The 16444-nt window shown below is 39.2% G+C and overlaps 1 protein-coding gene across 1 annotated transcript; it reads right to left on the bottom strand.

Moving 5' to 3' along the window:
* Positions 1 to 86: 86 nt before the first annotated feature.
* On the bottom strand, positions 87 to 16313 carry PLAA (phospholipase A2 activating protein). The gene is made up of 14 exons (XM_015849900.3): positions 16103 to 16313; positions 14740 to 14933; positions 13478 to 13578; positions 13266 to 13386; positions 12806 to 12973; positions 10898 to 11033; positions 10244 to 10413; positions 8980 to 9137; positions 7872 to 8091; positions 6068 to 6136; positions 4571 to 4642; positions 3259 to 3354; positions 2143 to 2307; positions 87 to 804 (listed from the first exon to the last, which is right to left on the bottom strand). The coding sequence occupies exons 1-14, from the start codon at positions 16249 to 16251 to the stop codon at positions 239 to 241; spliced, it is 2385 nt and encodes a 794-aa protein (XP_015705386.3). The 5' UTR covers positions 16252 to 16313; the 3' UTR covers positions 87 to 238.
* Between the last annotated feature and the right edge of the window lie 131 nt (positions 16314 to 16444).

Genomic DNA, 16444 nt, shown 5'->3' with positions numbered 1-16444 from the left:
CCCGCCCCGCTGTGGAGCGATGTTTTCCTTCCGTGTGTCGGAAGAAAACAAATCTGCTCACAGTAGACTTCAGAAAAGCAGCCAAGTGAAGAGAGTGAAAAGTTTTATTTGCTCTGTAATTCACAACAAATCAAGTTTAAGTCATCCACAGTATTTTCTCCATTATATTCTGTCATAAAATATGAATAAAAGTGTATGTTCTTCTGTATAGGGTGTGCTCAAGTGATAAGTGAAACAGTTACAGCAGATTAAGGACAAACCTACAGCATTCCTTTACTTTAGCTGGTTCTGACACAGAGACATACTTCTTTATTTGAGAGTCAACTCCAAGAGACTTAGCTAGTTGCACAGCATTTTTATCATCACTGATTAGCGTTCCCAGAGCCACAAGGAGTCTAAAAACAGCTTCGAGATCTTTAACAACTTCCATAACTGTACTGATAACTGATAAACACTGAGCTTTGCCCTCAATGTTGTTCACTTTATGTAAACATACAGCATAGTTCAATGTCAGCGTTGCAAGTGCAATGTGGACGTTCTTATTATTGCCCGATTTCACTTCTATTGCTTGCGTCATTATTTCATCCCTCTGTTCCATCAGAAGCTTCTGGCCTGCTTGGCTGACAAAGCAATTGCAAAGAGCTCTAAGTGCCAACAGCTGGTTTGCTGGCTTTCCTTGAGGGTTCAGAAATTTGAGGAGGAGATGGATAAATTGCACGTGAGCCTTTTCACCACAGAAGTTCTCATTCACCATGGGGTGCCTGACAGACAACCTAAGAATGTCAAGGGCTGGGAAGACAATATCTACGAAACAAGACAAATAAGTGTTAGTAGTAAATTTGCATTAGGTGTGAACATACTGGTGAGTTTCCTTCAGTAGCAGATGCTTTTAAATCCCTAACATTGGAAACAGGCAGTAACAACAGTAACGACTTATATATATATATATATATATATAGTCATTAATGGCTTTGTTTCTCTCTATATATACATATATATGTGTGTGTGTGTGTGTGTATATATATATGCACTGCTTAATTTAGGATAGACTCCACAAAGCATCTCAAAGCTTCCCAGTAACTGAATACACAGGTACCATCACCATTTGTCTCCATGCTGTATCTTAAAGTTTAATATAGATACAGAACTGATGACCTTGCTTTTCCGGCAAACTTCAGCTCTCAGAAGAAAAATAAAACACATTCAGCTGATAAGCTGGGTATCACTATAAAGAACCCATATTTATAGTTTGTTCAGTACTTCCCGTCAACTTCCCAAAATTTCAAATACATTTGGCTCCTGAGGTCTACTACCAGTATCATAAGCTTACACCCATATTAAGGAAACTGAACCTGCTTAGCAACTCACTGAGCATTTTTTTCCCCACAAATACACAGTATCTGTAAAATTAACACTTGATATCAGACTTCTTGTGTTGTACAAAGACATCAGTTACTACCAGCTCCCAGTTCTATACTGCAAGCAATTTTAAATTAAAAAAAAAACAACGTATTTTTCCTGTTAATAAGCTATAAAGATTAACCTTAAAAAGCAGTTCATCTTAAACACTGCCTATTTAAGTATTTGTATACGCAATGTATCCAATTCTTCCAGGATGTATATTCATAAACAAGATAGTCTTTTTAGATAGTCCATCAGTACTGACGATGTTGTCTAATGACATTGTATCATTCCACTTGCATTCATTCATTCAGAATGTCATTTAACTAATCCAGACTGCATAACCTAACTTCAGTAACTCCCCCCATATTAAAAAGGAGACGCTTTGTGATATATATTAATATATAATTAAATAATTCATTTCCATAGTTTCTCATTTGATAGAACTACAACTTTGCTTTATTTCTTAAAAAGCCTCAGAGCTTCTTGAAGAAGCTCCTGCTAATGAAATAACCATGACTGATGTCTGTATCAAGTTTCTCTTTGTTGTTATGCCAATAACAACCTGACAACTAATTAACAGCTCTACAATTCATGCTACTGCCCCTGTTATGTGCTCCACTGGTCTCTGTCTGGGTTATAAACTCTCTGGGACAGACTTAGTAACTGCCAGCATTAACAAGAGTTCTGGTTCATAGTGAAGTACTGATAACAATATAATAAATAATTGCAAATGTCTACCTTCTGGCCAGTTGATTGCTTTCCATAAGGTTTGGATTTGTTGTGCTGTAGGCATTTCTGCTGAGGTATTGCATGTTGCAGACAGTAACTTTTCTAGGATTATCAAGTCATCTTCTGTAAGTTTTTGTTCTTCAGCAGCATTGCCATTAAGTTCCTTTAGTTTCCCTGTAAGACCAATTGAAGAGGTATAATTTTCAACTTAACAAAACACCAAAAAAACCTGGATTTGCAGTATTTTACTGAAGAAGTTACAACTGTTGTGATCATTTAAAAATATTCTCACAATTTCAGGTTTCTAATTTCAATCGTCACAACAAATATTACTATCAAGCCTTCCTAATATCACAGTGCTGATTCATAATTCACATTTTAGTCTATGTACAAACAAAGATGCAGAAGAAATGGAAAATATTTGAATAAAATAACTTTAATCTGGAGATATTTGAACCAGGTATTGTATTTTCCTACAGCGGGAATACAAGCTGGTTTTACAAAACTCATAACAACATTAAGGCACTCCACAAGAACATACTGTAAGAAAAAAAAACCTGGAGACAAGGCAGAGATTCTGTGAAGTAGTTATAGTGAAGAACAAGAGTATGCATGGGTAAACAGGAAGTAAAAAAGAGAACAGCAACATTCATGAAAAGTGTGTATTACTACTAAATGCTGTGTATCATTTCCTGTAATACAAAATGTTCTGATCAAACGCACTTGACTCTATGGAACTACAGAACGCCTTCAATATAGTGCAGATTACACAGTATGAGTATCCTGTGCTTTGAAACTTCCATAAGCAAAACTGGAAAGGAATTGCATGTGAGCCACATATTCAGCAGCTAGGAGAAAAATATCTCAGTGCTCAGATGTACCAGCTTTGTAAACAAAGCACTGAACACTGCAGATAGCAGGAGAAAAAAAACTGGAAGAGGAGTAAACTTCAGAAGAATTCCTAAGCCTTCTAACACAATCACCATTAAAACAATTACTATAATTTTAAAAGGCTGAAACTGCGAAAGAGCAGGAAAACAATTGGAAATACTTAGATTTTTGAAGAAAAAAAAAGTTATTTATTTTAAACAGAAGGAAAAAAACCCTTGAAATTAAAATACTGACCCAAAATCTGTGTAGGATTGGCCTGATCAAAGGTGACAGCATCCTTCTTAGGAAAATAAATGTTTTCAGCTTTAGCTGATTGGTAAGCACCCATTCCTACATAAACAAAATACAAGAAGTTTAACAACATGCCAAAGCATTTGATACACAGTATTATCCGACCAGTAAGACTTTCCCCACTGTTCATCACTCAGATTTTTTCTTTTAATAAAAACCTTAATGCTTAAGCAACAGATGCCTTTCTTTACATTGTTTTTATGTACATTTTATATGCAAAGGTTAAAAAACTGAAGCAATCCTTTACAAGCTATTCTTCCCTCCATGACATATTTGTTAAATACGAATTTTGATGTGATATCTGAAATACAGTAAAACAAAAGTAGTCATAGGAATTGATACTGCAATTAAGGCACGAAAACTCTTTGGCTTTTGAATAAAAACTTCTCCTGCCCCTCCTTATTTTCATAATAAATAGGCAGTGATCTAGATATGCAGATATGACTAAGTTTCCTCACTTGCAAGAGTAAACCAACATCACAATAAAAAGCTCTAATTTATGATCTACTGGAATCACAGATGAATTAGATTATATTGTATAATTTCCACTAAAACTGCAGATATTAAATTCTTTGTGCAACAGCTATTAGCATACCAAAAATCTTCTCAATAAGAAGATATCTAATGCATATTATAAAGCTTTTGTGCATGTGGCACTACAGCAAGGAGGTCACTCCAAAAGGAACTGTATGTATTTTCATGGAAACTATAACAGATGCAAAGAGCACAAGAACACTGTTTGGTAGAGCAAATTCTCAGGAACAAAACACTTCTTTTCAACATGCCACCATTAGCTATGCAATTTTGCCACTGATGAACAAGAGTTTGCAGATTGCGCTCATAAAAGCCTGCATGGAGCTGTATCAGAGGAGGGTCGGGCTAGATGTTAGCAAAATGTTCTTCACCAGAGTGTGGTCAGGCTTCCCAGAGCACTGCTCAAGGTCCCAAGCTGTCAGAGTGTTTGGACAATACTCTCAGACACAGGTTTGAATTTTGGGCATTCCTGTTTGGAACCAGGAGTTTGATTTGATGATCCCTGTGATCCCTTCCGACTGAGGATATTCTATAATTCCAACATGAAAAATAAGGCTTTGTTCCCCTTGTATAGTTTTTTTTAATAATTTCTAAAATATAAGCAATTTCAATCTGCTTATAGTGCTTAAGTATAAATTTAAAGCAGCATGGAATCCATGTCTAAACAACAGCCAAAGAAAAATATCAGCAATTCTCTTTACGTGGCAGGCCTCATTCTTACCTGTGTATGGATCATGCCCACCCACTGGAGCTACTACATTTGATGCTGAACCAGGAACATAGCGACCAGCACCTGAATGGAGAGGTTAGACTTTTTGATCACCACCACTGACAAAGAGGTAGCATATATGTGCTTTTAATTAGTAGTTTTGAAATATCACTAATAAGGGTATTAAAAAAAAGTCCTCAAACTCTTCTTGAAACTTATGGGTTTTTTTCCTTTGTATATGTGTGAGGGTTGTACTGGTGGCAGTAATGGCTCTCACAAGCTAAGTTTGTAGACATTCGCGCAATTTCTCTGGCACCACTGATGCCAACACCCCTGGTACAAATTTCTGTGATTATTAAGAGCTCCGGGCTGTTACACAGGCCTGCCTTCTCCCTCTGCCTGGGTCAATGATGGCCTGTCCTGAAGGAAGGCAGGCTCCAGATGTGGTACCAAGTACTCAGGTGCCAAAGCCAAGAAACAACCAGCACAGTTCGGAGGAGATTGTCAAGGTTTTTAAGAGATAAGAAACTAAGTTACTTAAAAACAAGGGAAGAGGGACAGCTGGAGAACATAGTAGAGGGGGAATAGAGACCATAGAGGAGGAGGGCTGTCAAGATGGGGAATGATTTAACTTCAAGCAACAGCAGGAAGGCTTCTGCTCCACACGCACATGTACAAGTGCAGAACGAATATTATACCTGGCAGTAGTGAGGACAAACACACAAAAGAGGATGCATCACAGCTAGCTGAGACTGTAGCTAACATGCAAAATAGAGGAAAGGAAAGTAGCAGTGGTGAGAGGTTTCTTCCTGAGGGGCACAAAGACACCTATCTATTGATGTGACCTGTTATCTTGGGATGTTTGTTGTTTGCTGGGAGCCAGGATACAGGATGTCAGAGGGACTGCCACAGCTTGCCTGGCCCTCATACTTTAATTCCTGCTACTCTTCCACCTACACATCAACGATACTGCCAAGAAATACCTGCATTAAGAGTGGTTAGAAAGCTCTGAGGGAAGGTCCATATCTGCATGACCCTTCTCTGAGGATCAAAAGCTACTAGGCAGGATGAGATGCCTTTATAAACAGGCTTATTACAGATGAGAAGGATTTTAAACTAGCTATGAGACAAAGGATTAGAATCTAAAATTTAGTATATATAGGTACTGATAACAGTCACATAAGATAAAGAGAATAATGAGGAAAAAAAATAACAGTCCTTCTATGAAAATGCCTGATCCTGAGCTGGCCACACCTATAAGATTGGTAAAACATCGCATTTAACATTTTACTGCTGTGCTGTAGAGGACGGAGCGACATGAGGCAGATCAGACAAGCAGAGGGCTTTCTCCTCTGCTAAAAATATCTGGACAGGTGCCACCCAATCTGTCCCACAGTGCTACCCCAAGTTGAGTACAAGAGGAAACAGGGCATTAACTGAACACTGTAAAATACACATCTTAATTACTAGCAAGACAAATTACAATTAAGATTATTAACATTGTATTACCTGTAAATGGATCTGCTGCAGGGGCTGTATTTGACAGAGATGAAGAGCCTGGAACATAACGCCCAGAACCTAGTGAAACATACATACCTTGGTGTTAATATTAGTATATATCAGTATTTTCAGACAGACACAACTGATAAATGAAGGCAAACATCAAATATGTCTTATGTCTTATTGTGGCATTATGACAAATTAGATATCTTCACACAGATCCACCAGTGCTCAAGAAAATTCTGATTATTTCAGAGTCAGAACTTTTTTTTCTGGAACATAAGCACTGTACATCTGGACAGCGTCAAGTTAAAAGGCATGAGCATAGGTTTATACAATTGCAGCTCCATGAGATGCATCTGAACCTGACTGATGGCCTCTAAAAGCATTTCTGGTTCACTGCAAGAAAAAAATATATATATGTTTAGTTTAACTATTTTCATGTAATTTTGTTCCTACCTACAACTCCGTGGAATTGTTTGAATAGTGGATTAGTTTGTAATGCAAAAGAGGATGTAATCAATTAACATAGTTGAGCTGTTGAGTAATTAAGTTTTAAATATGCTTTTAAATAAATTAAAAATTATAGCTTTCATTTTCTGCCTCTCAGATTTGACATGCTTTTCAGTTTTTCTTGTCTGGTTTATCTGTGCCATCCTTTCCATCATTTGAGGAAGTGCAAGAACTAGGACACTGAAGTCTTGATGATCAGTTAGATGGACTGAAACTGACTGAAGACATGGGGCCCAGAGGGTGACATCAGCAGCACAACATCTAGTTAGAAGCTACTGAGTGGCAACAGACCCTGCATGTCAGTTATTGGAACTAGTCTTGCTTCAGACCTTCATTAATGATCTGGATGATGTAGTGCAGTGTACCCTCAGCAAATCTGCAAGAGAAACAAAATGGGAAGACCTGCTGATACTCCAGAGGGCTAGTTGTCTTACCACCTAAGGGGACCTGGCTAGGTAGGAACTTCTTGAAATTCAACAAGGAGAAGTTCAAAGCACTGCACCTGGAGATAAACAGTTCCAGGCACCAGTATGTGCCAGGGACTACTGGAAAGCAGCTTGGCAGAAAAGGACTACACAGTCCTAATGGACACCAAGCTAATCATGAGTCAGCAATGACTATACTGCAAAGATGACTAACAGTAGCCTGGGCTAAAATGACAGCAGGTGGAGAGGTGAGCCCTTCTCTCTACTTAGCACTCAGGAGGCTGCCCCTGGAGTACTGTGGCCAGTTCTGAGATCCCCACTACAAGAGAGATAGGCATATCAGAGAATACAGTGAAGGGCCACAGGATGCAAAGAAGACAAAGACAGTATCTTCCAAAGGATGCCCAGTGACAAAACAAACTAAAACACAGGAAGTTCTGTCTGGACACCAGGAAACATTTTTTAATTGTGCACATGACTAAGCAGTTGCCCCAAGAAGCTGTGGAGTCTCCCATGCTGGAAGTATTCGGGAGCCAACTGGATGTGGTCCTGGGCAAATTGGCTCCCCCATCTGAAGTCAGAGGTTAGAACTGGCGATCTCTAGAGATCCCTTCCAGCTTCAACTATTCTGCAGCTCTCAAGTCTGCATACAGTGACCTATGCTGCCAAATAAGCACAGCAGCCTTACAGAATCATTGTAGACCACAAAATGCTCTAAACCATTCTACTAAGTTCATGCTCTAGCCTTAAGATGGAATATAAGGAATATACTTAGAAAAAACATCAGAGCATAGTAAGAATATTTAAAAACACACATCAGTATCTCAGATACTTCTTGGTTATGCACAAGTTTTGGGTTTTTGTTTGTTTTTTACCTGTAAACGGGTCTGAAAATTCAGTATTAGTATTCAATGGAGCTTGCCCCTTCGTGTTGTCTATAATAAATTTGGCCACCTGATCTAGAAACATTGGATTTAGATCATTCTTTTGCAGGAAGTTATATGCAGTCAGCCAAGGATCATCAGAAACGTTATATGGCAGTTTGTAGGAAGGTCCATTTTCATTTACATCAATAGTAAACACATAGTCATACTCCTGTAAGCAGAATAAAAACAAAAACAAATGTGGCACTTGTCAGCACATTTTTGCATAAAGACATATCAAATGTAGACTGATAATGATCCAGGCCTAAGCCTAAAACTTTAATACTGCAACTTGAAGATTCTATCAACAGTAGTATCACAGTCTTTTATTTGTTGGAGCTTATGTATAACTATACCCTACATTTTCCATAATTGTGTACTTGGAGAAAAATAGGCTAGAACAATATATCTGTATGTACATTGTCATTACATATTACAAAATAACTCGTGGACAGCTTTGACTTTAAAGACATAGGTCAGTCATGCATCTGAAAAAACCATTAGGATGAAAAATCACACTACTACTACACAAGAATAAAGCCCTATTGGTTTTTAAAGCATACAAGATAAAGTTTTTTGTTGTGCAGATTTTTTTTTCTATGTATGCTTCAGTAAATTAAATGATTAGTTTTCAGATTATCCATCTTTACATTCCAAATTTAGAAAAAGAACAGAGAAAACCTTATACCTAGAATTTCAGATGGGCCTGATGTTACCAACTGCAGGCTTCTCTCTCTTTGGAAAGGCAGTTACACCTAACTTTTCAGTGTAGTAGTAATAAATAGTAGAGACTTAGATTCTTTCTTACTAAAGAAAGAATAAATAAAGAATAAATTCTATTTGTTTACTGATTTTACAAAATGCATTTCAAAAGTAAAACAGAAACTAACAGTCCTAGCTCTAAGTTTTATTAAATCAAAAATGTGCAGAATATAACAAATCCCTATTTTAAAAATCTATATTATAGCTAAGTCATGGTCAGAATCTTTTTTCTCTAGTACAAATCAAGCATTTAACTTTAAAAGGAATAAAACCTACTTAAAAAAAATGTTGTACACACCTTTCCTTCAAACAAAACCTTTCCAGATGTTTGTTGCGTGCCTCCTGAAGAACCAACAACATCACCAATCTTTATCCATCTTCCTTCGCTAACACTCCACTGATACGCTTCAACTTTCCCATTATCTTTAATCAGCCGTGTCTGTCCATCTCTTGTTCCTGCAGATGTAAACATTTAACAGATTAAATAAATTTAAAATAAATTTTATTTTTAAACTTCTTAAGAAAGAGAGAGCAAGTCTTACACAGAACTCAAATACAACAATGAAGAAATAGCTCACAAAGATTTGAAGTCACAGCACAGAAAATTAGATGGTAAGTGTTGCAACAATATCTGCTGCAGAGACTAGCTTCAAAGAAGGTAATACTGCACTGGGCAAGGGATCTGGAGTAAAAAGGGCAACAAAAAAGCTCTTTAAGGCTTATTTTGAAGCTAGTAACAGCACTGCACTTGTGCTGGGGAGCTAGCAGCTTGTTGGCAGGCTCCTGAGTCAGCAAGGACTGAGCTGGTACATAAGGGCAGGTGTTTAAACCGTGCCACTAAACATTCACTCCTGATAATAAGCTTTAAATAGCCTTGGGGAGGGCACACCAGGTGAATAATCATTGTTGCTGCCTATGGAGAATAGGGAAGTCCAGTGAATAAGCACAGCCCATGCTGCCCATACTGTGCTGCAGCTGCAGGTGTGGGAGGTGGGTCAAGTGGTAAGAACTGTAAGTAATGTTCCTCCTTGCTTAGGAGACCTGCTTTCTTGTTGGCAGTCTCTGAGACTCCAGGCCTAAACATGGTCTTTGCCCCATAGCGGGCTTATTCAAAGAAGACTGTGACAACTCAGATGGAAGGCCTGCCCTGAAATGTAGCTTTACAGGTCCCCAGCTGCAGGGAGTGCCTGAGCCTGTTACTGCCAGGGGAGGGTGGCAGGGATTCCACCTGTGTGACCTGTGAGCAGGTGGATGAGCTGCTCAGCCTGGTGGTGGAGCTTAAGGAAGAGGTGCAGAGACTGAGGACCATGAGGGAGCATGAGCTCCTTCAACATACTGCAGCATACTGAAAGCCAGCTTTTTCCAAATTGTTTTGCAGGATAATTATTTTTTACCTTTTTAGTATAGGAAAAAGTACAATGAAAGCAGAACAAAAACTGTTTTCTTTAGCAATTCTACTGAAAGTGATTCAAACCTTTATTTTGGAATGTATGGAAAATTTCAGTATGTCAGATCCAAGATCTGGAGGCACCTCTAGCATAACAGAAATGTGAAGAACTCACCAGGATCCTTAAGGTGTTCTCTTCCAGGAAGATCATCAGCGTTAATATCTCCTAAATCACCAGTTTTAGGGTCAATGGATGCTTGGGAAAGTTCATTCTCAAAGGCCTGTATCTCCTCAGCACTTGCTGTTCTCTCCAAAGACTTTGTAAACACCCTTATGATTCCATCACTGAATGGAGAGAAAACATTTAAAGACAAAAATGGTATTTTAAATATCAAAATTATATACATTCTAATAGCAACATCTATGTCATTATAAAACACAGTTATTTCCAGCAATCCACCCCCCCTCTTTTTTTTTTTTTTTTTAATTAATTTGCTCTCATGCTAAGAAAAGCCTACAGGACTCAGATAGGTTAACTTGAAACTCCATAATACAAGTCAAGGTAGGATATGCCTATCAAATGTGTTATGCACACAGTATATTCTCAGTATTACCACGTTTCCAAATAATTATTTTTACCTCTGCAGTTTGCATATCAACAGAATGACCTTTTGACTGAAACACAGCATAAACATTTAATTTCCACATGCATCTTCACAGCTGTATTTTTAAATACAGTGGGAAAAGACAATCAAAGAGATGCACATCATTTCAACTGGATTTTTTCAGATCTAAATCTGAAAATACACTGAGAATAAGACAGGGATACCTTGTACCAACTACAATGTCATCATTGTCTAACACACAGCAGCACCATACAGACTGAGCTGGGAGTCTGATTGTTTGAGCACATTCCCCTTTCTTCCAGATTCTAAGAGATCTATCTTCTCCAGTAGTTACAAAATCTGAAAGGGAAAAAAAAAAAAAATGTAAAAGCTTTTGAAGCTGTTTTTTAGCATACTGTGTTAGTAGGTGTCTGTCTATAACCTGTTAACTAAAGATTAAAACAGCAAAAGTCACTGCATAGTTGTCTATGAAAAAAAAAACAGAACAACAATAAACTGCAGACTGAGCAGTCAGACAAGGAAAAAAAATTGTTTGCAACTAAAGATTGCCTTCTCCTTCCAAGAGCTTTAACAAAGACCTTGAAATTAGCCCTGTTTTGTCTTAGAGTTTCCAGAGTATTACCATGTTATTGACTGAATTTACCATTCAACTGTCTGCAACAGCTAGTTCTGAATTTCCTAACCTCTAACTCTCAAAACAAAAACATACATCACATGCATAAAATCGTTGATCTAAATTATTTCTAGGGTGCTCTGAAATCATAGAATGGCTTGGGTTAGAAGGGACATCGAGGATCAAGTTCCAAACACCTTGCTGCAGGCAGGGTTGCCAACCATTAGATCAAGTACCAGATCAGGTTGCCCAGGGCCTCATCCACCCTGACCTTGAACACGCCCAGGGATGGGGCATCCACAACCTCTCCAGGCAGCCTGTGCAAGCACCTCACCACCCTCTCTGAAAATCTAAATTTCCCTTCCTTTAGTTTAAAACCATTCCCCCTTGTCCTACCACTAACTACCCATGTAGGAAGTTCATTTTCCTCCTGTTTGTAAGCGCTGTTTATATACTGGCAGGCCTCAATGAGGTCTCCCCACAGCCTTCTCTTCTCCAGCTTGAACATGTCCACCTCTATCAGCCTGTCTTCACAGGAGAGGTGCTCCAGCACTTTGATCATCTCTATGGCCCTCCTCTGGACCCTCTCCAAAAGCTCAACATCTTTTGTCTCAGGGGCATCAGACCTGGGTGCAATACTTCAGATGGGGCCACACAGGTCAGACTACAGAGTGACAATCACCTCCCTGCCCTGCTGGCCACCCTTCTGATGCAGCCTAGGAGGCTGTTGGCCTGCAAGTGCACGCTGCTAGCTCCTGCTTATTGTCTACCAGAACTCTTAAGTCCTTCTCAGCAAAACTCCTCTCAAGGAATTCTTCTCCAATCCTGTATACATAGCTAGGCTCACCGAATGCAAAGCCTTGCACTTTGCTTTTTTGAATCTCATTAGTGTCACATGAGTTTATCAAAGTCCCTCTGAGTGGTATCTACTCCTGCTATATCAACTGAACACTCAGCTTGATATCATCAGTAAATTTGCTGAGGGTGCACTTGATCCCATCATCTGCGTCACTGATAAAAAAAATTGAAGAGTATTGTTTCGAAGATGGACCCTTGGGGGACACTGCTCACCACCAGCCTTCTCCTTGACATTGAGATATGGACCACAACCTTCTTGCCTTGACTTTTCTATCAATTCCTTACTCACTGAAATGTATGTAATTTCAAACTGCGAAGCCATGCATACTATTTAAGTGCTCCACAGCTATTTGTACTTCAGTACTGTCATCTGGATGGTAATTTTTTGTATCACTTTATCAAAGCTTCCTGCCTATGAACTTTCATCTTATTTGCTATCAGATCAGTCCTGCAAAAGGCATGGTTTGGAGTTAATAAATATATATATATATATATTTCTCATGCAAATCAAAAAAAAAGTGCACAAACAAATTCAATACTGAGTTCATTGGTTATGGCAGTTCCACAAAACTCCTGACTGCCTACTTTAATATTGAATTTTGGAATAGTGCTGGCTAATAGTCACAAAAGATAAACTTACCTTCACAGTGAGGGAAGACAGATACGCTGTATATATAGTTTGTATGTCCATAATACACATTCAGACACTCGCCAGAGATATGCCATCTTCGAACGCTAGCATCATTAGAGCACGAAAGGAATTCCATTTCACTGAGAATAGCTAAACCCCTTACACAATCTTCATGTCCTTTGCAGAAGAAAGAAAACTTTTTGATGTAGTTTTTCTTTCAAATACCAGCAGTATATAATTTCTATTTAGCTCACATCTATATCCTGGCAACTAATTTTCATTATGGAAGCACTGAAAGAAATTTAAGTCTTCTAATAGTAATGGGATTTCTGGGTATACAAAAAGAGATTGTTAAAATTCTTCATAAAAATTGTTCAATTTACAGAAGTCTTAGTTGTTGGATTATATTTTCCCTGCTTCTAATAAAGCATATGACCTTGATTAAATTATCACCTGCAGCAATATTTACCAAGGTAAGTTTTTTCACATCTGCCCGCCTTCCACAGCTTAATAGTTTTGTCAGCTGAACCTGTCAACATTAATCCCTGTTCAGGCAGTATTTTTACTGCCCATATTGCAGCTGTGTGACCCTGAAAAAAACAAAACAACAACCCCACATTGTTAAACTTGTTAAAGTAAAATTCAGTGCCTATTTTATAGTCATGAAGAAGAACTTCATACCTGTAATGTCATCATACATCTGTCATTCAACCAGACTTTGGCAGTTGTATCCCATGATCCACTTAATAGTGTTCCAAATTTCCCAGAAGAAAGGCTGCAAACTGGAATGTATTTTCAGATTAACAATATGTTTCCTGTATTGTCACCAATCTTATGCAAGTAATTTTAATTTATTTACAAAAATTAATTTGGCATTTGCAACAAAGCTATCCTTGAGGAGTTTGGAGAAAAATTACACAGAAATGTAGTTAATAGCCACCTAGAAAGGAACAGCCCACAAATCTTCTCGTTTTAGATGACAGATGTTCACTCCTTTTTGAAATTTATATATTTACATTTTAAGCTTCATATAACACCATGTCTTTTTACATATCTGAAGGGAATATATCGTTCTTTTATCTACACATCTAGTCTCAATTTAACATTAAGTATGAAAGGTATACCACATCTTCCTACACAGTGACATTATTTAATTTCTTTATCATAGCAAGCCAAGACATTTATAATGCAAATATGTACATTTTTGGTGGTGTGTAGCAGTTAAGGTTGTTTTCAAGCTGATCTCCAGAATCCTCCGACATATTAAGAGATCCTGAACAGGAAAGATTTGCAATGTTTACTTCTGGAATTCCGTAATTAAATACTAAATCAGATCATGAAGGCACACAAACAAAAACAAGCAATAAAAAAAAATTCTTTGCATTCTAATATAAGAATTGCTGAATCTCTTTAAGGATATCTAATATTATTTTAATGTTATATGTTCCATTGATTTATCTGAAGAGATTAAATTTCTGCAGTGACATTTTAGAACTCAGTGCATTTTTAAAGCACCAGTTAACACTGCAGCTCCCTTAGGTCATAAAATGAGCACTGCAAGTTTGTTTATCCCAGGAAGCTCCTCTTTGTACTCTATGAACTCAAACACCAAAACTAAACTTAACACAACACACAGAGGATTAAGTTAGTAAGTTAACTGCTTCTTAAAAGAAATATAACTTAATAGAAAGGATACACTCTGAAATTGCTCCATGATCACGAACTCAAATACTGGTCATCATAAAAGTGCAAGTACTCAAGTCAAACTGCCTTTGTGTGAACTGAGATTATAGATTGCTGCTTATAGAGGCAATAATTAAACAGTTTAAGTAGTAAATATTAAAGAAATCAAAATTGAGTTTTACAACTTCAACTTAATTTCCTAATAAATCACATTAACTTCTATGTAACAAAATCAATTTTTTAAAAAAAACAGTACATACCTGTATTCTTATGACCCTTAAGGACGTAAAGAGGAGCTGTGCTGTCAACTGTGAAAATGCAAATATTATGATCATTGCCACCAGTTGCAATCAGCCCACGAGGATAGAGGTCACTTGGAGGTATGATGCACACACAAGATACAAAATTTGAGTGGCCACGCATACAGTGCATTTCAGTAAATCCCCTGTTAAGACTAAACACAAATGATGATCAGTCCAGTGTCAAAAGAGAAATAATATTTAACTTCCTTTCCTGCAATAAATTTCCATGCAACTTTGGAAGTTCTTCTTGAAATGATGAGGGACCAAACAAACCACACTTTGAGGAATTAGTTGTCCTCCATCTCAACAGGGCTACAGACACCAACCGAAACACGTGTGAGCAGTCACTCAAATCTGCCAACTATCTCTGCTTCACAGAAAGTCACCGGAAAGCATCTTCAGAATGTAGTTCAGAACTGAGAGTAGAAGCAGCTGAGAACGTCCCACTGCTGCCTCCAGCACCTCCATCATTACCTCACGCTGCTTTGCAGGACCTACTCCCTAAGGAAAATCCCTTGCAGCAACACAGAATCACAACCATAGGGGCTGGAAAGGGATCTCTAGATCATCCAGTCAAACCTCGCTGGTAAAGCAGGTAGGTTGCCGAGGAAAGTATCCAAATGGGTCCTGAATATCACCACTCAAAGCAGATTTCACAACCTCTCTCGGCAGCCTGTTCCACTGCTCCTTCCTCCTCAGAGTAAAGAACTTTTTCCTCATGTTTGCGTAGAGCTTTATGTGTTCCAGTTTGTGCCTGTTATCCCTCGTCCTGTCGCCAGGCATCTCCAAAAGAACCTGACCCCACCCGCTCAACTCCTGCACTTTCTATATTTACAAACAGGGATGAGATCCCCCCTAATCTCCAGGCCACACAGTCACAGTCTCTTCGCCTTTCCCCATATGGGGAAGGGCTTTCCTCCAGGACCCAGATCGTCCCAGTAGCTCTCCACTGGACTCCCTCCAGAAGATTCCATCCTCCCTGAACTGCATAGCCCAGAATTATAACAGAATTCACGACAGCCTCACAGTGCTGCCTGCCCGGGGTGGATAAACAAAGATCCTACAAAAACACTAAAAAAAAAATATTGCTCCACTGTACAAACCGCCACATTTATAGGATTATTTCAACGCTGACAAAGAAAGGAGAAAGCAGCTACAACATCACCTGGACACAGTCTCCCACGTTCACAAAAAACACCACTATAACCCTAAAAATGACAACACAACCAGCCGTGCTGCCCACAGCAGCCGCCTCGCCTTACAGCCATCCTTCAGCCAGGCCTACAGACACAGCCAGGCCGCGGGACGCCCCAGCACTCACCCGTCGGGCGTCCAGAGCCGAGCGGTCCGGTCCCGGGACACGGACACGAAGCTGCCCTCGGGAAAGAGGCCTCGCGTCAGGCCCCGCACGTCCTGCTCGTGTCCCAGCAGGGAGCAGCGCAGCCGGTAGGAGCCGCCGTCACCCGCCATAGCGAAAACAGGGGCCGCTCTGACACAGCACCGCCCCGAACCCCGCCGCCACCGCCGATACTGCCGGAAGCCGCTAAGCACCGCGCCGGAAGAAATGCCGCCGGACGCGCAGGCGGGAGGAGCTAAACTACAAATCCCAGCAAGCACAGCGCCGAACAAAAGGACATACAGCGGCCGCGTCGCCGCCGCGATG

The sequence above is a fragment of the Coturnix japonica genome, chromosome Z (genome assembly GCF_054131305.1).
Source record: "Coturnix japonica strain WE chromosome Z, WE-NBRP24, whole genome shotgun sequence".
Lineage (NCBI taxonomy): Eukaryota > Metazoa > Chordata > Aves > Galliformes > Phasianidae > Coturnix > Coturnix japonica.
Note: the sequence above shows the minus strand (reverse complement) of the source record. Positions and strands in the feature narration are given on the sequence as shown.

Excerpts from the sequence above, each read along its gene's own strand:
- PLAA (XM_015849900.3), bottom strand. The coding sequence starts at position 16,251 with ATGGCGGGTGACGGCGGCTCCTACCGGCTGCGCTGCTCCCTGCTGGGA. Across the intron at positions 12,974-13,265 it reads ATGTGAAAAAACTTACCTTG|GACATGAAGATTGTGTAAGG; the intron begins GTAAATATTGCT and ends TCTTCTGCAAAG. Across the intron at positions 4,643-6,067 it reads TGCAGCAGATCCATTTACAG|GTGCTGGTCGCTATGTTCCT; the intron begins GTAATACAATGT and ends CTCTCCATTCAG.